Here is a 24,296-nt window from a genome sequence, read left to right as displayed (position 1 = left end):
TCCTTACCTTCCAGTCATATTTTTCTCAGCTACATTTGCCTAAGAATCCAAAACTCAGACATGGTGTGACATTTCTCTAAACTCCTTCGCTTTCCACAGGCTTTTTACCCCTAGCTGTTGCTGTTGCTGCCAGCTCAATTAACCTCAACAGGAATGTAGTTGTCCCTCTGTGGTTGAAGATTAATGAACTGTGCTTTAAACCAAGAGAACTGCTAGTAAAAATTAGGTATAATTTCATTAGAATATTTTGTACTCCTAATTAATGAAGAAGGTCATCTGAGGACTTGACAGAATTGAGTTTAACTGGAGGAAAATATCCACAGATCAAATATATGAAGTTTGCTACTTCCTTTTCATCATCACTCTCTGTGTGGGCACCTTTTGTCACCAAACATCCTGTTTTCTGTCTCCCTGCCATCAAATCACTTCCAAGGCATCTTGATGGGAAGCATGGAGTAGAGGCAGCAGTAAAATGAAGTCATTTGTTGTGCAGCCAGTTGTTTCTTCATCTTGTTTCTGAGTGATGAGCACTGTGCATAATATGATTTATTTAAGTGTTAAAATGCAGGGGCTGCTCAAAATACTGAGGTCATTGCTTCTCCACTTACAATCCCAGAAAATTCCTGGTATTTGTCTTTCATGCTCATTCTGGGAAATTTTGTAGTCCTTCAGTTTCTCAGTAATGCTTGTTTGGTACATTTGGGCAAAAGCTTGGGCAATACCTTAGACATGTTCAGACTTTCTGGATATTAAAAGTAATTTTGATAGACACCTAGACAAAGAAAGCTAACAAGGAACTTGACCAAGAAAGTATTGACAAGCCAGGATAGTGACAAGGAAAGGGAGACAAAACAGGTAAAGAGCTGTTTAAAAAACAGACTTAAAAAAAAAGTTCAAAAAAGACAGCTCATCAAAAATTTTCAGATACTGTTCCTGGTTTTTCATATTCAGCTTTTTTTATTACTTCAGAGCTCTTGACCCTTCCATTATGGCATAATAATTAGTATCCATCCTGTAGAAGATCAGGTGAACACCATGGTTTCTAGTATTTCATATTGTGCCATTGAAGGTGACCATAAAGTGATGAATTGAACAGTTGTCAATCATATATTTAGGTCTTTTATGCCAAAAAACCCTGTGATGTTTGCTATTTATGTCTCTAAATCATGATGTAATTATTTTTTCTTTGAGAAAATTTATATGGGTCCTTCTGAGTTCTAAAAATATACTTCTATCTCTCCAAGTAAATATATCTATTCTGAGCAGGATGTACCTATAATAAATAGATTGAATCCAGGTTTTGAATGTAAAACTAAGTCTAATGACTGGATTATTGATAATATGATACCAAACGATTTTTTTTGTACAATATATTGTAGAGGGCCAGATATGCACCGACCACAAAATATGCAAGTTTGTATTCTGCACATATAAAGGATAAGAGGTTGACACATTGAAGTCAAAATTTTTCACAATATTTTATTTAGGTGCTGGAGCCGGTGATGTGCTAGCACACATGCTTATGTTTCAGCATATGAGAACAGAAAATCAGCTAAGCGCAAAAATATCTGTCAGCCGTAATTTTTTTGGAGGTGATACTTTGGTTTTGGGGTACTCCACTATTATATTTATAGATTCTAAAGACATTAAGTCTTATCTTCAAATGTAATTACCACAGAAGTAGTGGAAAATGGAGTTTTCAACGCAGCCCAAGGAAACTGAGGACACACTTTTCTTTGTAGTCAGGAAAATAACATACTGAGTCCCAGTCCCAGCCCTGAATGTGCCAGTATCAAGGGTCTGTGTGGGAGCATTGGCACGGGTTTGTTATAAGCTGTACAGCCAGCTGATGATGTTCCTGCAATACTAAGTGGTTTCATACAGTGAAATATTTCATATCAAGTTCTGTTAGTTATGAGAAAGAACGTACTTTCTACCTTCTGCACAGGTGCAGTTGTTGGGGTTTTTTGGCTAGTTTTGTTGTTTATTTTTTTCTCCCTGAACAGTGTTATGGGCCAAATGCTCAATCCTTTTATGTCAAAGGCGAAGTTTGATTTAAATGAGACCAGAATGCATGGGTATGTGCTAAATCAGATATTTTTAAATGTGTGCCACTTGAGATTGCGGAAGAAAAAACATGCTCATAAATATTTGTGATTTGTTTGAAGTCAGAGTACGTTTCTCTCTCTGTGGGTCTATTTATAGCTTCAGGATAAGAAATTCTTAGGCTTAGTGGCAGGAACTGATGAGTGAAACTTTCACATGCTCAGAAGAAAAACATGAGTTGTAATTTTCTATTTCTTCAGACTAAAGAAAATTCATGACTCTTGTAGCTGGGATATAAAATTAATCCTGCTTACTTAGGAGAACCTTAATCACAATACAGTTTTCCATTTGAACCATGGTATCTGTAGTACTCAAAGAAGTCAGTTCTCACAGACTATTTTTTCATCTGTCTTTGTCTCTTGTTAAAACAGACCTTTGATTTTGCCCGTGACTAAGATTAGATTGTAATGTAATATTTTTATATTTTTAGTTTTTATTCTGTTGCTATATTAAGACCAGAATCACAAATGGATTCTTTTGAATCCTGAAGTGTTCCTTTTTTTTTTTTTTTTTTGCTGCTGGAGTCCAGTTCCGTACAATATCAGCAATCAACTTCTATACCAAAGCCAAGCAGTGACAGTTGCAATAATGAATATTTGCTGTAGGCCACTGGTATGAAAATAGCACAGTGCTGCAAGCCTGCGTCACCAGAAACAAATCTTCTATTTGACTGTGGCTGAATTTCCAGCTCAATTTTAGAACATTTATAATTGAAATTGCTCTTAAAGCACTGTCATAATACAGTGTTAAGAAATGCTGATTCAGTCTACAAGGCATGAACTCAAATGCCTTCCTACTTCTTTTTGGTGTTGCTTTTCCTTGTTTGTTTGGTTTTTAATCCCTTATACCTTTAATGCTCTGCCCTGTATTTAAGGCACTGAACTCCAGACAGGCAGCAACACTAAAATATTCAAAGGGACCCACACTGGTTAGATTAGAAGTTCTTGTGAGAAAAGGAATTGAATTGCCTCTTTGTAAGCTTACTTGACAGCTTTTAGAATGTTTTATTCCTTACCTCTGCTGAAAATTCTAAAGTTTATATGAGAATGAGCAGCTTTGCATCTTTAAATATTTCGTGACTTTTACATGGTGAACTTCAATGGCTTTCTATTTATGTTTTAATGTCATTAATGTATTTGCATTAGTAGAATATCAAGTGTATTCACATAGGGCACTTCTTAAAATGCAGAATAAATGCACTGAACTTTGATTTTTTTTCCTGATGACCTTTACCATTTTTAATTTTTTATATACTATGCTGTTTTCATTTGTGCACTTCAAAATACCCTCAAAATATTCAAAACAGTTAACATAATTGTTTGTATTTTCTTTAAGCTTTTAAATAATTACATAGTGAAATATTATATCAGCACAGATACAGAAAGTCAGATACTTGAAGCAGCATAAAATCTGCTGTTATTTCAGCTTTTATTGTTTGATTTCATTCATTGCCTCGGGTTTTCCTAAGGAAAGTAAAGAAATTATCATCTATATTTTGCTTAGGGCTAAATACTGACCCTGACACTGCAAAGCTGGCAGTGGTGATTGATGTATATTTCTAATTTCCTGCAAGATTAGAATGAGCACCAACTTTGCTATCAATCCTGAGAGAATGTTAATGTCCCCCTTTCCCCTGCCTGGGCCATCTGTCCCCTGCCTTCCATGTCACCAAGAGAGTACATTGGCTAAGCCTACTACTGTACAGGAGTAACAGGATGCAGAAACCGATGTTTTAAAAGCAGTGTTAATGCTTATAAAGTGACTGGGTTTGGATTTGAATTGGGCTTTTGGGGAAAATAATTCACTGCAGCAATTTTTGACTGAAGGAAAGCAAACATTCAATGGATTCTCTGGAATGGGAAAGGGGTGACTAGTTAGCTCTACAATTTTGTGGACAGATCTTCAAAGGCTTTATTTTTTCATCAGTTTCCCAACAAAATGCCTAATATTTCAATTTTTTTCATTTGAAACCTTATTAAAAAAATCATAACTAAGAAGAGACTCTTCAGCAAGGTAACCTGATTCCTTCTGCACTGATATTTGACATCCCCAGTACCTTCAGGATATGAAAACTTCCAGGCACTCTTTCAGGGAAGAGAAAACCAAACTGTGATTTGACCTTGAGTGGGACTTTGTTTTTTGCTACATGCTTTAATGCCTGTCAATACCTAGAATATTCACATGAAAATCTGCTTTCTTGGATTTATGAATGATAATTTTTAAAAACCCTCTGTGAGAGTATGTAGAAACATGACAAAATATACAATGTATAAAACTTAATAGAGCCTAAAGGGTTGTATTCCCACTGACTGAAAGGGAATCATATTTGTGTAGATATTTGTGTAGATATTTGTTCAGCCAGATTCAAGTCCCCCAGTAGGAAATATTTCTGGATTTGAATAGGTAGGTTATTCCCAGGCATCATAAAATTTAATATTAGAAAGAATTTCCTCACATCTAATCTAAGTCTCTCTTGATGTAATCCAATAGTCCTTGTTCTACTAGGAGGGATGAGGGAGAAGAGTATATTCTCTTATATTTAGCTACCTTCTACAGATATGAAAAACACTGTCAGTGCTCGCTCTTTTTCTTCCATATTCACAGTTCATGTTTTCTAAATTTGTAATTTATTTTGGCTCCTTCCATCACAAACCCTCTCTTGTTGCTTTGCATTTGTATTGTTTCTGAATTAACAGCAAAGCCAGTAATTCTTGGGGTTTTTTTTTTGACATTGATGTCCCCAGGCTGGACACAGGGCCTTCAGAGCTGATCAGAGGAGGAAAAAAATACCTCCTAAACCTTTTGCTTTGCAATTTCAGTGTGGTGGAGACCTGTTTTATAGCACAATGATAGAAGAGATCTGTGTTCATCATGTCTGCTACTGAAAGATTTTTCTGAAAACCGAGCCAATAAACAAAGAAAACAATCAAAATGAAATATACAATAAAATTTCCCCAAATGCAGTACTGGGGTTGTTGTTCATCATTCTGTTTTAATAGATCAGATAAAACCTACTGAGTGTGGATTCCTGCAATTGTCTTTACTGAAAAGCATCTAATTTTCTAAACTGTTTCTTTAATGTATTAAAATTGTTTTGAATCAGGTTTCTCAGTGTGTTTGCCTTGCTTCCAATTTGATATTGCCTGCTAAGCTATTAGGAATGATCTCCATTAACAAAGTTTGTAACAGTACTAGTCTGCACCACTGTGGTGCAACCAGTTAGTTGTGTCCCTCCTGCATCAGAGCATGTACTTAGCTCTCAAAGGCAAAGAATTGCTATTTGTTTCTGTTCTGGTGGGGGACAGTAAATAAAGCATAGTACAGGTAGAGCATCACTAACACCAAGTAATGCATGAAACCAATGTGAGCCATGCTGGAAAGTACCCAAATCCAGGCCTATTGCAGTAAACTAACCAAGATTTTTTTTTTTTTTAAGCTACTACTCAGTAGGCTGAATATGATAAAATACAGATCTGTGAAGGCAGAACAGGTCCTGTCCTTTGTCTCCTTCTCATGTCCCCTACCCACCATCTTCTTCACTGCCTTCACTGCTGCATTTTGCTGTCCTCCACCCTGCTAAGTACTTAACAGCCACATGATACTGTCATATCCAACATCATGTATCAATGATTCAAACTAAAATATCATTGTGTATTTTCTTTCTTCTTCATTTGATAAGTATGGGAAAAGCACATGTTCCTTGCTGCAAGAAGTAAGTTTCCAGATTGAGGTATATATCTTGCTTGTCATCTTTCCAACTGATAGGCAGAATGAAAATCTTATTAGTGTTTGTTTAGGTCTCAGATAGGCAATGTTATATATACATTTAGTTACTGTTATTAGTATGTATCATTATTATGTAATAATGAATAACAATGTGTACTGTGTATTCATAATTACCTTCATTCTTTTGGTGTGGTGTTGGGGAAAATCAAGTGAAGTATCAATTTCTTTTTTTTTTCTTACCAGATATAAAGGCTGATTTATTAATTTTAGTTGTATTAGTAGAAGATGTTAAAACTTTAGCTTGGCTACCCAATCAGCATAAGTATTATGTGTTACTATGGCTGTTTATGCCTGTGAAGTTGTGTGTATAAATTTAAACTGCCTGTTGTGCTGGTCATTTTCATGACCTCTTTTATTGCATTTTTCTTCTGTTGTACAGTACATTCTTAATGACCTTTTTGTTCAGTTTATGAGTTCTGTGTGGGCAGACTGCAGGAGACAACACATGGTTTTCTAATACATGGGAGTACTGTATTTTGTAACCACACGAAATACAAAGGAAAGGGTCAGGTTCAGTTCATTACCATTAGTCAAACCACCACCAGAACAATCTGCCTCTCTGTGTCATCACAGCATTGGGACGTCAGCAAGCCAACACCAAAGGTCAGATGATTTTTTTTCTATTTGTTTTCATTTCTTTCCATCTCCTCTCTTTGCCCACAGACACAAACACAGGGACACCAGCAATATCAACGACAACAACCGTGGAAATCCGGAAGAGCAGTGTTATGACAACTGAGATCACCTCTAAAGTGGAGAAAATCCCCACAACAGCCACGAGCAGCAGCACTTGCCCTTCCGTGGAGACTGAGGAAGAGAAAGCAAAAAGACTGCTCTACTGTTCACTATGCAAAGTCGCTGTCAACTCTGCCTCGCAGCTGGAGGCGCACAACAGTGGTGAGATGGAGCAGTGCTTGCTTGCTTCCCTTTTTTTTTTCCCTTCTGTCTCAAGAGCGCTGCAATTATCTTGCCCTGAATAGATTAGATCTCTTGCAGCAGGGGACAAAGAGGTGGCAGAAAACTGGCAATTACATGGAATTCATTAACTATTAAAGTATAAAAATGACAGGCAAAGTGGCTTTCAAAAAAGAGAAAGAAAGGAATTTATTGCAAGTTGCAGATTTTCTTACACTTTAGCCTTTGCAGCTTCAAAACCTTATTGAGCTAAATGACAGCTCTACTTCATTACCTTTGGTGTTCAGAGTTTGCATAGTTTTGCTTGTGCCAACTAGCAAACTGAGGATGAATGCCATCAGCTTTGTTTGAAATTTAACAAATTAAGGCTGAAAGAGGGAGCATCAGTCAGGCAGAGTTCAATGATGGGAGTAAGAGTTCTTAGCTCCATATTGTCTGTTAATAAACAACTGCTTAAAATTATGTATATTTTCCCTTTGTTTTCATCAACTGATAGCAGCTGCTGCATGATGGTTGAATGCGTAATTGCCTTCCTCCATCTTTCTTAGTTTTTTAACTTTTTCTTGTCATTAGAGCTAGTAGCATCAGTAAGTTCTGGTAGTGAACAGCCACTATTCACCGTCACTAATTTAAGCAAGCTACTGATTGGCTCAGTGGTGGGTGGGGTTAAAAGATCTAGGGATTTGATATGGTGGCAGTGACCACCTACAACCATCTTACAGAAAGTTCCTGATCTTGGATGTCAGGAGCTGCCTCTTATCAAGGATAAGTAGAGTTCAGAGACAGAAAGAGAACCTTAGGTTTGAAATTTAGAGACAGTGATAAAATACCTAGAGCAAAATGATCAAAGGTTTTATGATGCACTTTAAAAAGAAATAACTTTGGCATATATATATAACTCAAATTAGAATGGAAATTATGACTTCTTGGCATTCATGAGAAACAAAATTCCATCAGTTTTGAATGCTGTTTACTATATGCCAGATCTTCAACTGGTGAAAGTTCAACTTCAAGCTGTATCCTTTTAAAGTATTTAACTCCATATAAATGCTAAATATTCTGATCAGGCTGAGAGCCAAAACACTACTCTGAATATTTAAACACAACCTTCCAAGTTTCTGCTGCCTGTGCTGATAAATTGTGTGTGTGCTCACACACATGCTTTTTTTTTTTTTTTTGCAAGTCTGTGGATGCATACAGCAATTAGCACTGGAGTGGTGGTTCTGTATGCAGTAGTTAGTCCATCATCATCACAGGCTACCTGTGTGGGAGTCAACAGTGTAAAAAACTGTTCAGTCTGAATAAAGGTGCAGCAACAGAACACTAGTGTTCTCTATGCAACCTTTATTTACAATTTAAAAAAAAAAAAGGGACTTGTATTTTTCTCTCATACATGCTTCTCACATGTTTTGGTTTCTGTCCAAGACATTAATGATCCATAGGTTGCTTCCAGGAACCTCTGCTCCTTTCTGGTTTGGAGAGTAATAAGTTAATTACAGATTTAATTGTAAGCTACCTAGACATACTGTTTATCAATCTATTCAGGAGGACTACAAATCAAAGCCAATTACATCTTTAATAGCTAAATTACTTTTCTTTTGCAACTACAATTCAGGTCTTATTAGCAGCAGGAGTTAATGAGAAAAGTCACACACATTTAACTTCACATCAGGGTACCTGATTGTGCTGCTCCTTTCTGGTCTGGCTGTTTTGTTCCAGTGCATTACCTATAGGTATGTAATTTAGTAAATAAATACCAGGTGTGAAATACTGTTACATTAGTATGACTCTGATACAGACCAAGACAGCCCTATTCCAAGGAGAGCACATGGCACCAAGCTGAGACTCATATGATTTTATTTTAAAAGGAAAATAAAACAATGAATGCAACCCAATTGCCAAAGTTGTTTCTGTTTCCCATTTCTGTTGTCTCCAGGGACTAAGCACAAAACTATGCTGGAAGCTCGGAATGGAAGTGGAACCATAAAAGCCTTTCCCCGGGCAGGCGTAAAAGGCAAAGGACCTGTGAATAAAGGAAACACAGGCCTTCAGAACAAAACATTTCACTGTGAAATATGTGATGTACACGTAAACTCCGAGACACAACTGAAACAGGTACTCAGCCAGCTTGTGGAGTGGGAATCTTTGGCTGTTCTTTGTTTTCATGGTGGTAAAGTACCAACACAGCAGATGTCAATAGAATAATTTGTGTCCAAATGGAAATCACAGTTTTGTCCATTGTACTTGGCTGCCATGCTGTATGTTTTGTTTTCATTATGATTTTCTCTTGCATGGAATATGTCTTCTCAACAGCTCTCAATTATGCACCTTTGGTAAAGAGTTATAGAAAGTGTAACACGTTACAACCATCTTTAGACTGCTAGAATTGTCCTGAGCGAATAAATTCTGCCATTTCATGTACTGCATGATATTTGCCTTGACAAAGATGTGAAGGTGGATGCAAGCAGTACTTTCACAGAATACTAAGAAACCCGCTTAGAAATGTGGGATGGAGAGAATTTCTAATATTTTATCAATGTTTCACTCTAACTGAGAAGCATGACCTCTAAATTGCAATTACTCTAAGTTATGTTCAGTCATTCTTTAGATGATCAAAGCTTTCTGAAAAACACTTAGGTTAATTCCATATGCCTATTGTAATTAAATACTTGTAAAGAAACTTTACAAGAATGAAGATTAATTCAATAATGGACAATAGCAATACCCATTCTTCTGGTCTGAGGGCAAAAAGTCCAGTTCTATGTATTTTTATTGTGATAATTCTCTTGAAAAGGAAAATCAAAGTAAAAAAAGAATTCTGAAAAATGTCCCTTACTTCTAATACTGCAAGAAAATCTGTGTAGAAAGATACTTTAAAAATCTCACAGAACTTATGAAGAAGATAATGGATTTTGTGCATTTTTTTTCACTCTCTCTTAGTTTGATATGTAACCATCTCAGAAGTATCTCCAGACAGCTTAGGGATTTGAACAATTTTCTGACCTTATATTCTTCCCCAAATAGGGGATGCTTTACTACCTAATATTCCGCAAAAACTTTCTATCATCAGTGGATTCGATTTGATGTGTGATTTATAGAGTTAAGGAAGAGTTTTTCAAAGGCTTTAACCTGACTCAAGTCCTGTTGAAGTTAGAAAAGGTGGGAAAATATTTAACTGTAGTGGCAGCAGAGCTGAATTTAGAACCGATGAAAATTACAGCCCCAATATTTGGTGCACAAAGGATCCTTCAAACTTCAAAAGAGCCTATTCCTTTTCATTATTGAATTAACCAAAGTGGTGCTGCTGTAGATCAAAAGCCTTTCTTATTGGAGCATTAATCTTGTGTAAAGCAGAATCTGAAGTGATCTTTTGTGTAACTATGAACTATGACCCTTTGTTTTCTTTCCTCCCCTTCCCTCCCTAATATATTTTAACAGCACATAAGCAGTAGAAGGCACAAAGACAGAGCTGCTGGGAAGCCACCCAAACCTAAATACAGCCCTTACAACAAACTCCAAAAGGGAACACATCCACTAGGGGTAAGCCAATCACCCTTTTTTATTTGACTTTTATTTTAATCATGATGAGTAGGATTTTTAGAGAACATAAGTGGGAAAATGCTTAGAAGTAGAATGATAGTGTAAGCCATTGGAGTATCAAGTACATCAAGGAGCCACTGGAAGCCCACAAGGGATTTTTTAATATACTTTCAGGTGTGTTTACTACAGCCTGTGGACCCTTACTTTTGTAGCTACTCTGAATAAACTCAGAAAATAAGCTTGTTGCAAAGGTCACTAGAGAGCAAGAGACAGAAAAGACCTCCAGATGTCAAACTGGATATTTCCAGTTTTCACCAAGGACAATAGTGATGAAATAACTAAATAAAATCTCTATAAAATATAAACCATTCATTCTATCCTTATTTAGAGAATTGTTGAGATAACAAGTGAAGCAATTAAAAAAACCTGCCTCTTCTTTCATTCGACTGTTTCAGAATAGTTCTGGTCACATTTCTAACTGCCAAGATAAACTATCTGAAATACAATTTTTACTAGCTCCAAAAGCAGATTTATTTCTTTTTTAATAAAAATACCTCTAAGATGCTGCCATTAGTTAAGAAGCAGCTTATATTGTGGGTGGCATAGTGAACATCTGTCTTTTTTCTTCTCCATCAGTTAAACTGCATGAATGAGTCCTGCAGTTTGGCCATAATAAACCCCTGCAGCACTATAGGCTGGGGATGGTGTGGCTGGACAGTGTCCAGCACTGTGCCCTGGTGGCCAAGAAAGCCAATGGCATCCTGGCCTGTGTCAGGAATAGCATGGCCAGCAGGAGCAGGGGGGTCGTTCTCCCCTGTACTCGGCACTGGTGAGGCCACACCTTGAGTGCTGTGTCCAGTTCTGGGTGCTCAGTTTGGGAAGGACCTTGAGAGCTTGAGCACATCCAAAGGAGGGAAATGAGGCTGGTAAGGGGCTTGGAACACAAACCCTGTGAGGAATGACTGAGGGAGCTGAGGGTGTTTAGCCTGGAGAAAAGGAGACTCAGGGGTGGCATTATCACTCTTTACAAATTCCTGAAAGGTGGCTGTAGTCAGGTGAGGTTGATCTCTTTCACCAGGCAGCAAGCGGCAGAACAAGGACACAATCTCAAGCTGTCTAAAGGAAAATATAGGTTGGATATTAGGAGAAAGTTTTTCACAGAAAGAGTCATAAAGTACTGGAATGGCCTCCCCAGGGAGGTAGTGCAGTCACCATCCCTGGATGTGTTTAAAAAAAGACTGGATGTGTCACTTGATGCCATGGTTCAGTTGAGGAGTTGGGGCATGGGTTGGACTCAATGATCTTGAAGGTCTCTTCCAACCCAGGGATTCTGTGAATTCTGTGAATGTTATATCTGCTGCTTTGTAGGGTTTTATAAATGCTTCTGGCAGAGGGAGGATGTTGATTCATTGTCCTCATAGACATTACCCCCTTATGCCTTGACCATCTTCTCTGATGCAGGCACAATATGGAGCTTTTTTTTTTTCCCTGTGAAAACCCATTTCTTTTTACATTGAGTTAAAGCTCATGGCAGCAGAAACTGTGTCCTTGTTGGGGCAGCCCTCATGAGTGGCATATTCATGCAGGATTCACTTGTAGAATAAAGAAGTGCACCATTCTGGTAGATCCACTAATAGGGAAATAGCCCCATAGGGTTTCTCAGTAATCCACAAGAAGGATCAAGGTCTTCAATACAAACTATACTGAAAGGAATAGAAAATATGTAATGGGGTAAGTAGGATTTGGAATCAGGAAAGCCTTCCTGACAGGAATGTTATTCCTTTAGGAAATTATTTTTCAGGAGATGAAAACAACTATTACATTGTTGTTGTGTTTGTGCACAGCTCTCTACCAATTTATATAGTGGTGATTTCTGAGAACTCCAGCCAAGGTTCAAGACAAATAGCAGCAGGGTGTTCTTTTCCCTCTCCCTCAATCCCAATTGCTCACAATATACAGGTCAGGCTCGAGGGCATCAAAAAGGCAAAGGGGATTTAAGAAGGAGAGAAAAAACTAGCAAGAAATGAACAGATATATGTAGTAGAATTGCGGATTCTGTAAGAAAGGAGAGACCAGTTTTCCATTTATTCTTTTTGGCTTTGAATATAAAAACTGCAGGAACTGTTGTTACTTGAAGTGCAGAATAGCACAGCAACAAGCCAACTAATTTCACCTTTAATTTAATGCTCTTTCTTTACTTTTCCTTGATTCCTTCTCCCTAGGTGAAACCAGGATGCTCCCCACTAATATTTCAAGTTATTTGTCTCTTAGTTTACTTAATTGGAAATGAAACAATTTGATTGTTTCATTGTTACCATTCCAAATAACAGTTACTTACTCCTAATGCTGACCTGTGAGTAAATTAGAAGTTAGAAATGAACGTGCCAGGTACTGCATATGTTAAGTGTTACTTGTTTTGCAGCTACCTTGAAATCAGAATCACGTTGACAAGTTAACTGAAAAGCTATTTAACTAGAAGTAATCTAGGAATTTAATCAGAAGTACCTGATTCCTCCAAGAATGGCAAGAAAGCCTTAGTCTTTTAATAGGAACAGTCATGTGAGATCTTTGTTCTTCATTACACAAAATGTATGGACATTGCCAAATTTGTCTACAGAAATTTAAAAAAGAACATGCTATATTTTCATGGCTTTGTTAGACCAAAAAACTGCTTTTACCATGTTTTCAATATCATTTGTACTTCTCAGTCTGTTCTAGATTTACATGCTTCAGAGAGAGAAAATTTATAAATTCCCACAGTGATATTTCAGAATTTAAGAAGTCTTGTAGTGTTGGGACTTGCTTGATATTTCTTCAAGCCACAACTGTCCAGCATGTATAAAATACTTCACTGGAGAAAAAAAGGTTATCAAGCATTTAATAGTCCAGACTTTACAATAAACATCCCCTTCACCGGGAACTCTGGACCAAAGAGTAGAAAGTACTCAGGGTTGCCTATTTCCTCTTTTTTTTTATTTTCCTCAGGGTTGTTATGGGGTTGGCTATTTTGTTGGTGGTGGTGGTGGTTTTGGCGGGGGGGGGGGGGGGGGGGGGTTGGGTGGATCTTTTTTCATTTTGTTTTGTGGTTTTGTTTGTTTGTTTGTTAGTTTTTGGATTGGGGATTTTTTTCTGTTCTAAATAAGGCTGTAAAAGGTATTTATTAAAAAATGTGAGAAGGAAAGAAAAAGTCATATGTTCAGCAAAGAAAGTGGACAGCTTGGATCAGTAAGCATAACTCTGATCAAGGAAAACATCAGATCCTTGCTTTTAATAGGCACCATAAGGAATTTTATATCTAACATCTATTATATCCTTTGTTTAGAGAATTAAAGAATTTGGTTTGATCTGAATATTTCTCCCAGAGCTTTAAAGGGTCTGGAAGACAGCAGTTTTGCTGATAGGTATTGGGAAAAATAAAAAACCTCTATCCATCCGGCCAGTAAAGAACCAACAGACCTTTTGGAATATGGTGGTAGTGTAATAATGAAACTCAATTGTGGTTCATGCTAGAGTACTCCTGCCCTTAATTTTTGATGGTTCACTCACTAGGGTTCTGTTGCATTGAAAATGTCAAAGTGATAATATTCAAGTTAATTACTTGAAAATCCCTTTTAAGTCAAGAACGAGAAGTTGTGTTTCCTTGTAAGTAAAAAGTGTCCATACTTACGCTGAGATTTACCACAGCATGGTACATATATTCTGTATGTTCAATACCATGTATTCAAGTTTATGCCCTTTGCAAGAGGCCTCAGGTCTTGTTAGGCACAGACCCACCAAAAGTCCATCAGAGACAATGGTAACTTTTGTTTGTCAGTAAAAGATGTTCTAATCTTATCTCAGAGTTATAAAAGCAGGACTGCAAAGGTATTCAGGCTCCTGGCATCTCATTATAAACTTGAAATTCCACTGAAAACTGCAGAAATCTATAGAGATTACTCTGATGGTCATTTGTATTTATCCCAAATGTAAATTTTCTTAAATATTACTGAAACTCTTGTGAGTATTTTCAGTCTTGGAGAAACTTCATGGTTTGGGGGGAAACTAAATGAGGGGGGTTTTGATTTGTATTTGGTAATCCCCATGAAAATAATGTTATGATTTTAAATGTTTTTTAAGAAGAAACCTCAGTGATAGGCACAGAAATATTATAGTTTGGCAGAATGCTACTTTAAAATTTCTGCCAGGTTTTCACAATCCTTGTAAAAATGAACCTGACCTTAGTGGAAAACAGTTGAATACGCAGCAGAATTATATGGGACAGCACCCATTTAAACATGTGAAACATGAGATATTCATAACTCATGAAATATATGATTGGTTTATTTGATTGTTATTATATGCAGGAATAAACGAAGAGGAGCTCTATGGAGATCTTAATTTTAAGTAGAACTCTCATCCTAATGATTAAAACAAAAGTATCGTGTAAGATCGGGGAATAAGATATGTTTCCATTCTGCTCTTAATGTCTCTACATTAAGCTGTCCAGATGTAGATCTATTAATTGATATCTGATTTTTCCTTGTTTAATTGTTGCAGGATATCTGATTTTTCCTTGTTTAATTGTTACAGGGTACATGCAGCTTTACTTTGGTGCAGATTCCCTAGTCTTGTTTTAGATTTGCTTTGATTTCTAGTCTCATATTAAATTGTGAGTGTCAGCAATTAGGTGTGAACACTGAAACTCCTTGTCCCCAACCAAATCCTTGTACCTTGTCCATTGAGGAGGTTGTATCACCTGTTACAAGTCTGTAGCTCATAGAGTCAGTAGCCACCTCGAGGTCTCTCTTCCTTGATTCTGCACATATAATCTTAAACCAAGCTCCCTCTCATGTAGCTAATGTGAAAAAATTATGTGTGTCTGTTTGTTTGTCTTCTCTTCTTCCCCACAGGTAAAATTAGTATTTTCAAAGGAACCTTCAAAGCCGATGGCCCCACGAATCTTACCAAATCCACTGGCAGCTGCAGCAGCAGCTGCTGCTGTGGCTGTGAATTCCCCCTTCAGTCTCCGCACAGCCCCAGCAGCCACCCTTTTCCAGACTTCAGCACTTCCTCCAGCGCTCCTACGACCAGCTCCTGGGCCTATACGGACCACCCACACTCCCGTGCTGTTTGCTCCTTACTGAACTCCAAACAGGAATTAATTGTACTGCAATAATTTTTCAAATCAAAACAAACAAAAAAAAAATGAAAATCAAGGACATTGAACTATGCAGTGTTTATTTATAGTTTAAAGTATATATGAAGAGCCAGAACTTTTGATAGAGAACTGAACAAATTCTGAAAGGGGGAATGGGTGGTATTTTCTCCACATAAGAATATTTCTCTTGAGCATTGATCGTTTTAGAACTGATCTCCAGCATTGACTTGTAGTGACATATAAAACTTACAAAGCCTTTTGACTGTGCATTTTGGCACATATTTCCCTGCAATGTCTTTCCTGCTTTATGAAACAACTTACAAATTTGTCTAAAGGGCATTAACTGGTTCCAATGTATATAAAATACTTTATTCTGTAGATTAAAGAAGACGGAAAAAAAGAAACACTGTGAATAGTAGTACCCTTACCAATCCTCCTGCCAAATCAGCAGTTACTGGGTATTTATCTGAACAAAAGTAGATACAATAGATGTCTTGTAAAACAGTAGTATTGTGTCTCTATCTATGCCACTAGGTTTCTAACTGAGTTGCAAAAGATAAAATGAACAAAATTATGTCACTTTGGTAAGTAGTCAAAAATTATTACAATAATGTGGAGCTGTTCCTGATGAGAAAAGTTTTCCTCACTCACATAAGAATGAAAATTATCTATGTTAGGGCAAAGAAAGTGATAAAGAGGATCTAGTGGAGGAAAAAGAATTCAGATACTGTACACAGAATGGGTCAAATGTTTATTTAACTGAGAATGTATGTGTACACTCTGTGTTTATTCAAAAAGTGTAATACATACATGATAGATCAATGTTTAGGACATGACAGTGGAAAACCAAAAATATGATCTTATCATGAAACAGGCCTGACACTTCAGTGTTGAGCAGAGGGAAGACACAAATCAGTTACGGAGAGTCATAACTGACAAATGAAAAACAGGAGAGAAATCCTGGTGTAATTTAAGTCAGTTTAAAGTTCCTTCTGACTGCACTGTAGCCTGAATTTCATCCCAAGAATGGCACATATTCATTTTATATCACACCAGTGGGAGTGTCTGTAGATACAGGTAATATTTTTTGCAATAGTTTTAGTCTTAGCAACAGACTTATTCCCTTGTTTTATTTCCTACTGATGTGATATAAAATGTCTTAATATACCTATAAAATGTAAACAGTGACACATGAGATACATATTACGAGATAACTGCACATCATGGGTTTGGAACAAATACAACTTTTAGGATCTCAAGGGACCCTTGAATTCTGTAGCTGACCGTGATGTATGGACAGCTTAAAGCCTTATGTATTTACTGTGAGGCTTAAAGGGGTTGACTGTGTCCCTTTAAAGTAAGATTTATCAGGGGTATATATAGATATATTGTATATATGTTAGAGTAAGAAAAATAAATTATAAACAGAAAATCTACTATATAAAATAATTATATAACCATTAATTTCACATGTGGGTCATTAAGTGGTAAGTAACAAACAACAGAGAAAAAAATAATCCTTGCTGCCTGCTTTTTTCCCATAGGGAGCTGAAAAGTATCTATTAATATTATGGAGTGTGCTGCTGAGTCACATGCAACCACTCTGAAGTGTAGCTAAGTGAAATGCCTACCATACATTTAGGCAGAATAAAATTTAAAAGCATAATTTAGGTTTAGATGGGGAAATTATTTGAAAGATTTCATTAAAAGGCAGTAATGCAAAATATTGACCATGTGGTTGCTATATAATGCTGCCTGTGGTTAGTGCAGACATGTGGGAGATATAGAGGATGGGAATATACAGCACTTTTGACTTGCAGTTCATCAGTGAGCCTTCCATATACATTTGTATTTGCCATTTTTTTAAACCTCTCCGCATTTAGATTTTATAAAAAATATATAAAGAGAGAGAAAGAAGAGGTTCCATGGATATCTGTGTCCGAAGAATTCCAAAGAGATGCATTTATTTATCTAGAAGTATTAAAGTAAGTTCTGTATTATGTATTTGTATTTCATCCAGTTTATTTGCAAACGTTTGTGCCTTGAAATGAAATGAGCTTTTGTTTATATTCAATTCACACCTATGTAGCCATGAAAAATACATGATGGTGATTCCAGGGCTAATTACCAGCTGGGTTGCTTTGGCCTAACTTTCAAAAAAACAGTATGAGTAAGTTCCTGAAGCCAAGTTTAGACATCTAAATAACTAGGGGCTGATATTTAAAAGGGCTCTCTACTCTACAGCTCCCAGTAAAGAGGCAGTAAATAAGCCAGCCTTCAAAACCTGCTCCTCTCATTCAATTTAGAAAATTTTTCATTCTATTTGGGTATATGAGATAGTAAGATTCAGTGTACTTGGTCTTTTAAGCCTGCTTTCAACCTTCCATCTGTTTGCAGAAGCTGTAGTGCCATTGCCAGCTGCGTTCAGATTCCTCCTTGAAAAGGGCAGCAGCTTTCAAGCTGTGCTCCATGAACCACCACTTGTTTCCAGAGCCTTTTGTAAGAGCCTGTGTAAGTAAGATCTTGCTAAAGGAGCAGAGAAGTACTCACATTTTGGGAAGGTAGAAGGTCTGGGCAGGCTATTTTTTCCCCATGAGGAAGCAGGCAGATGGGAAAATGGGAGATAGACAAATATCCTGAAGGCTCTTATGCACGGCCTTCTGGTGCATGGACACCTGCTGTACATCCTGCCATGTTGTTGTGATGCCATCAAAATCAACAGCCTGATCCTTGCCAAAACGTGGCCTGTGGCATGTATGGAGGCACAGTACTAAGAGCAGAGTTCATAAAAATTTTGCTAGAAATAAGAGTGTCATTCTAACTACTTACATCAGCTAATTTGCGATGACACCTTCAGTTTTCTTGGACCTCTTTTGTCACAGTGCTCTATGGAACAAGTTTTTGTTCACACAAGTCTCTTTTAAAGTTCAGCTGTAAACAACAAACTCAGTTCTTTTTGTCTCTTACTCACTACCTAATAAAGGATAAAGCCTAAATGTTAGAATGTATAGTGGATTTTCTGTGCCTTGCTGCTCCACACCCCTCTCGGTCAGTAACCAGCCAATGCACCCAGGACACCAGTACAACCCTTCTATGTTATATATATATATATGTCAAGAAAAATACTGGCACAGCTATCTAATGGGGGAAAGAGAACTTCTGGTCAAGGGTATGTCCACAGCAGATGACAGAGGAGGTAGCAAACAGAAGACACTTTACACCTACTTGTCAATACATCCAGTGTGGAGAGCACTATTTAAGAAAAAAATGCCATCATATTTCATATTACCACTCCAAGGCCAAGAGGAAGCCCAAAGCACAAGGAAGCAGATAATTTCATCGAGGACAGAGTCACTCACTGGAATAAGAATGTGAAACTAGCCTGCGGGGAAGTGGCTGGGTAATGAACTCAGAAAAACAATCAGGTTCAGGGATGTTTTCTTAAGTTCTATTCAAAGTGTTAAAGAATAACTATTCTGTTCTGACCCAAAGAGATGGTATTTTTGTGGGAGGTATATATCTATATATATTTATATTTTTATGCTATCTGCATTTTTCCAACTACCTATGGCTTCAAACCTTTGTTCTGAGGGGTCATCATTGCTCTGAACCATAAATTTAGTTACCTTCTTGAAAACTGCTGTAAAAGCTGATGTGAAAAGTCAGTAAGCAAATGGTATAAATATGATGATCTAAAATGAAAAAAATAAGGACTGACCATGTCAAGAAATATTGTATTTGAAAAGTATACATCTTTATTTTAAGATAAATTATATAAAATTATATAAAATTAAGAATAGCTAAATAAAGTTAATATAACTAGAAGAATTACATCTGTCATTTTAGTACTGAAATATTACAATTGGCTCTACATTTTAAAAGTCTAAAAGGCTTTCTAGATGTCGAATCAATGCAAGGATGCTGTTGGTACATTTAATGTCTCACTTCATTATCTTCCATTTACATCAGGAATACCATAACTGAATGGACCTGCCTTTAGTCACTTTTATTTAATTGCCAACAATACGGTAGCATTTTGACCCCATATTCCCTGAAATGTGAAATCATGCTTAGAAGGCCCTGTTTCTTCATTTTACTTCCCATAAGCACATAGTTTTTAGAGTATCTTCAAAGTAACCGGGGGAATTTCTAACTCGATTTTTTTTTTTTGCAAAAATAAATTTATTAACATTATGTCATTTTATGAACATTAGACCAACACTGAGGAGCAAGATCTGAAAAGGTTTTCACAACTATAACATTATTTTGGGTAGATATGAAGCACAGACACTCAACACAGACACAGAAATATGTGGCTGCACAAATCTTTCTGAAAACATGTGAAATCAGAACCTGGACTACTGTATAAGTGTCCTGGTTTTGGGGTTAACTCAAAAGAATAAGTCTGGTCTTTTTACTAACATGTGTCTGAATTTTCATTTCTAAAACTGGCTTCAGCACAGTTCAAGCTTCAAGACTGTAAGCTCCCAAAGCTCTCAAGAAAATAAGGATGGGCTTCCTGTTTATCAAGATGCATGTGAAAACGTGAGCCTATACTATGTAAAATGTTAAGTATTTTTTTGACATCATGTCTTCTCCTGTTCTCATTGTTTATCTCTAAGTGCCATTCCTTCAGTGCCAATGAATCATACAGAAGCTTCTGCGCTGGAATTCTATACATGACTAAAAGAAACAGTAACACTGATCAATCCTATTTTAAACTAGTTTAAATCTCAATCTCACAGTGAAGGGTTTAGCCAAGGACCAGAGTTTTATGGCCTCTCACTTCTACAAGTTTATTAAAATTCAGGACCATTTTGGAGTAAATGTGACTATCTGGAAGATGATTATTACATAGCCTGACCTGAAATGTCAGCAGCTGAAAGAGTCTGTGCTCCAGACCAAAATTAACAATGGTATGAAAAACATAATTCTCTTAACTTTGGGACTCCTGATAGCAGTTGCAAAAATCTTTGATTTCAATAGAGGCAATTTTTTGCTTTTAGTGGATGAAGCCTTTTGCAGTCATGCTGTGTACTGCAATTAGGTGTCATTCAACTCTGATTCTGTATTGATACTTTGATAGAGAAACTTGGCTGAGTGTGAAACATTATTAGTGGCTGCCTGGTTCATGTGGTCAGCTTCATGCTGGGATGATGCTTGGGTGGTAAAATAAGAAGTATTGAAAGAATCAATGTAAAGAAATTTGTGGACTAATTTGACCCTTTTTCCTTGTGCTATGTTCTCAAATTGGACTTCTGAGGTATGAACAAGCTGATACAGTGAAGAGTTCCTGGATAAAAATGTAGGAACCTTGAAGATTGTGAGATCTTAACTTTAAAATAAGTTTGATGAGAAAGAACTCAGAAGACATTCTTTGGATTAGATGCCATGGTGAAATTGTAGCACTGGTCTTTATGCTAGGCATACTGTCAATACCCTGACATTTTTCCTGTTCACAGCAGAAATCAAGGGTTTGACACCCATGATTAGAAACAAGCATAGTTAATAATATTCATATTGGACACACCATTGAAGTACACAATAATTTTCCTTAGGACTCCATGTCTTCAGGTGTGTTCATACCAGCCAAGATATCACTGCATTTTGTCAACACCTGGGTCTCCAGAAAGGATGTCCATACTTTTTATTTGTTTTTATTACAATTTGATTTTTCTTCAATGTTTCTTTATTGGTTGTCTTGTCTCTCATATGAATGAACAGAATCCATATAATTAAATATACATTTAAGAAGTATGTAATCATCAAGGCCCCTGTTGGGCCATTTGATCAGAGTCAATAAATTGAATAAAGAATTTAAAGCAGCAAAGCCACAGTAATGGTAAAATATTGTGAAGAGAGAACACCTATACTACAGTGCTCTTTACCTAATCTAGAGTTTTATGACACAGACATCTCTTTATCCTTTAATACTTTCCTGAAATATTCATCCCTTGGGATCCTTCAAAGGTTTAATCAAATTTAAATGTTATTTCTTACGTTCAGTAAAAACATCTATGTATTTTTGAGTGCAAAAGCAATATAAAAAGGGATAAAACCTACAAACCATTTTCTCACTACAAATGCCTGCAGCGTTTGTTAACAATGTCAGCCCTTTCTCTGCTTGTGGCATGTGGCTGGCATTTACCATGGGAACTGTTCTCATTGAGACATGTATCGGGTGAAAACTGTCAGTTCAAAACACAATCTGTCAAGTGCAGAGATTTGTTTGGGGCACAACAGAGTGGGAGATGAGAGAACACAGGCAAAGCTGTGCCTTTGTAGTAGCCTGTTTGAACCCTCTCAAAATTTCCTGGTGGCTTGATGGGGAGAGGCAGAGGTTCTTAATGTGGTCATTCTGATGTATTTATAACACAGAAGATGTAAATTTGAAAAAAGTTTTGATTTGAGAGTTTTTAACCAGTGCTTCAGTGTGGGGGATGATCCCTCCCCCTCCCACCCAAAAATGTAATCTTTCCTTCAGATATATTTTCAATGCAGACTTACCATGATATTATTGCCAGGCAAACTGCTGCCTGAATCTGATTTTTGCATTGGAATAAAACTATTCATGTCAGTTTTGGTACCCAGAAGGAGAACCCAGGAATTAAAAATGAAAATGTAATGAGCCTCCACTTGGGTCACTTTTTATTTTTCTTCCTGCAGTTGCTCAAGTAGTATCAGTTTGCTAAAATCTACTCATCAATCAAAAAGAAAATGCCTGTTTCTTTCTTCTTCTACTGTTTTTATAATTTTAGAAAGGAGATGGAAACAGCTGTAGCTCTTTATCCAATGACCCACACTAAAGCCACCATGTAGTCAACAAATGGCTGCACATTGTCTCTCTGCATACACACAGATTTACTTCCCTCCAATCCTTCTGCTAAATCACATTTTGTGACTCCCTCAGCACCGTGGGACACTGCAAGGAGCATTTAAGAGGAAAAGAAAAACCAAAACACCCATTTATGGTCTGTGTAATATGGGTTATAGTACAGTACCCCTTTATCCCCTTCAGTGGCATAATCAAACCATGTGGCTGGAGTCCTGCATGAAGCCCCTCATTGCAGTATTGGCTGCTTTAAATGGTGAGAACTGAAGCCAATTCTGTTGACTGTGCTATAATTAAGCCTTCTCCCTAACCGTGTAAGGTTCTCTGTTCTCCACAGGGGTATTTTTCATGTCAAGTGAATTCTTGGAATAAACCCTAGAGCTTTTATCACCTCCTTATACAGCTGTGAAAAGCAGCAGGGAAAAAAAAGTAAATTAACCTTTCACATTTTATTGATACCTGTGTTCCACCTGACTGTCAGGAATTTCATGGTGGCACTAAATACTTCAGAAACTCTTCATTTCTGCTCTTTGAGACAGGCTGCAATGGATCACTATCCCATGCAATAGGTACATAATCCACAGCAGTATGCAAATCATCTACCAAGGCACTGACTCATTAAACTCTTTAAATTTGGATAAAAAAACCTCAAAACCTACCAGGACCAAGTGAAAGCACTAAAGAGCACACACATTACATGATGTGTCAAAGAACCTTCAGGAGAACAACTTAGTCCAACAGCAAGTGCCAGAGAAGGTAATTGTTCTGGAAATTAAATGGAGGGTGGTTCTTTCTGAACCAAAGTGTGAGAGCAAGTTTAACCATGCCAAATATTCTGCAGCTATTGAGAACTGGAGAAGTTTGTTTGCATTTTTGAATGATGTTCTTCCAGCTATAGACAATCTCCAACACTGCAGTGAAAAATTTCAAACATGAAATCAAGTTATTTAGCAGGGTAATGAAATATTCTTCCTAGTGCTTGCAATTAACCAGCATAAGTTCTTCTTTTAGGAATGCAAGGCACAGTTAAATTACTGGGTACTAATTTACTATCACTAGTACCATCAAGTACTGACACTTTTACAAAAACTGGCCCTGATCCATTCACTCTTCAAAAACATTATAAATTTAGATGACGTTTTTATAAGTCCAAGAGTAAAATTTCATGGTCTGGTAGTTTGTAATAGTAGTTTTGACTCATAAATAGTCAATATAATATCTCCTCTTAAAAAAGAGTGGAGGGAGGTGACTGGGGCAATTATACCTTACTATTTAAAACACCTGATAACTGCCTGAGGGCCTTTTAAAGGTCAGAGTTATCAGCCATGTGGAAAAAGGCAGTGGGCTAAGAAGATACCTGAGTTATCTCAGAGGTAAATTAGGTGAGACAAAATTATCAACATTTTAATAATTTCTTCATTAGGTAATTTTAGATTAATTATTCCAGGTTTGCTTAGGTATTTGAGACTGTGAGCCATAAAAATTATTAAATTTGCAATATGGCAATTCAAATAATTTTGAAAGAAACTAAATGAAGTCTGTATGGGTTACAGTGTAAGGAGAATTGTTAGGCTGGGGAGAGAAAGTAGAAGGTAGTTTTAAGTTGCATCTGGCTTCACTGGTGATTTTACACACAGAAAAAAAAATGTGCTCTTGAAATTCTTTGATAGCACATATTAGGAGCTATCATCAATTGAAAAAGGAACATTTTCCAGAAAGAATAGAATGACCTTGGGAACTGATATAATAGAAAGGAGCTGTAACTGAATAGGAAAGAAAGGCACAATCATGCATTTAGAATCTAATAACAACTAGCTCTAAGAATGCAGTAGCTCTAAACAACTGAAGAGCACAATGTGCAGGTATTGCCATTTGTGGCAATGGGTTACAAATTTGATATAGCTGTTAAAAATAAAATCAAAAATCTTAATTGAGGTATATTCTCTAATATACCACTACAGAATAAAAACTTTGTATTTT

At 36.8% G+C, this 24,296-nt stretch overlaps 1 protein-coding gene across 1 annotated transcript in view; it reads left to right on the top strand.

The window, feature by feature from the left end:
* Positions 1–18,492, top strand: part of ZNF385D (zinc finger protein 385D) — a 412,256-nt gene extending 393,764 nt beyond the window's left edge. Inside the window, 4 exon segments of the mRNA XM_054273561.1 lie at positions 6,556–6,789; positions 8,744–8,922; positions 10,246–10,347; positions 15,237–18,492. Coding sequence (XP_054129536.1) covers positions 6,556–6,789; positions 8,744–8,922; positions 10,246–10,347; positions 15,237–15,470 — 749 coding nt within the window. The 3' untranslated portion in view covers positions 15,471–18,492.
* The last annotated feature ends 5,804 nt before the right edge of the window (positions 18,493–24,296 follow it).

This window comes from Melozone crissalis, unplaced genomic scaffold (assembly GCF_028551555.1).
Source record: "Melozone crissalis strain CALT ecotype California unplaced genomic scaffold, PUWL_Pcris_2 ptg000016l_1, whole genome shotgun sequence".
Taxonomy (NCBI): Eukaryota; Metazoa; Chordata; class Aves; order Passeriformes; family Passerellidae; genus Melozone; species Melozone crissalis.
Note: the sequence above shows the minus strand (reverse complement) of the source record. Positions and strands in the feature narration are given on the sequence as shown.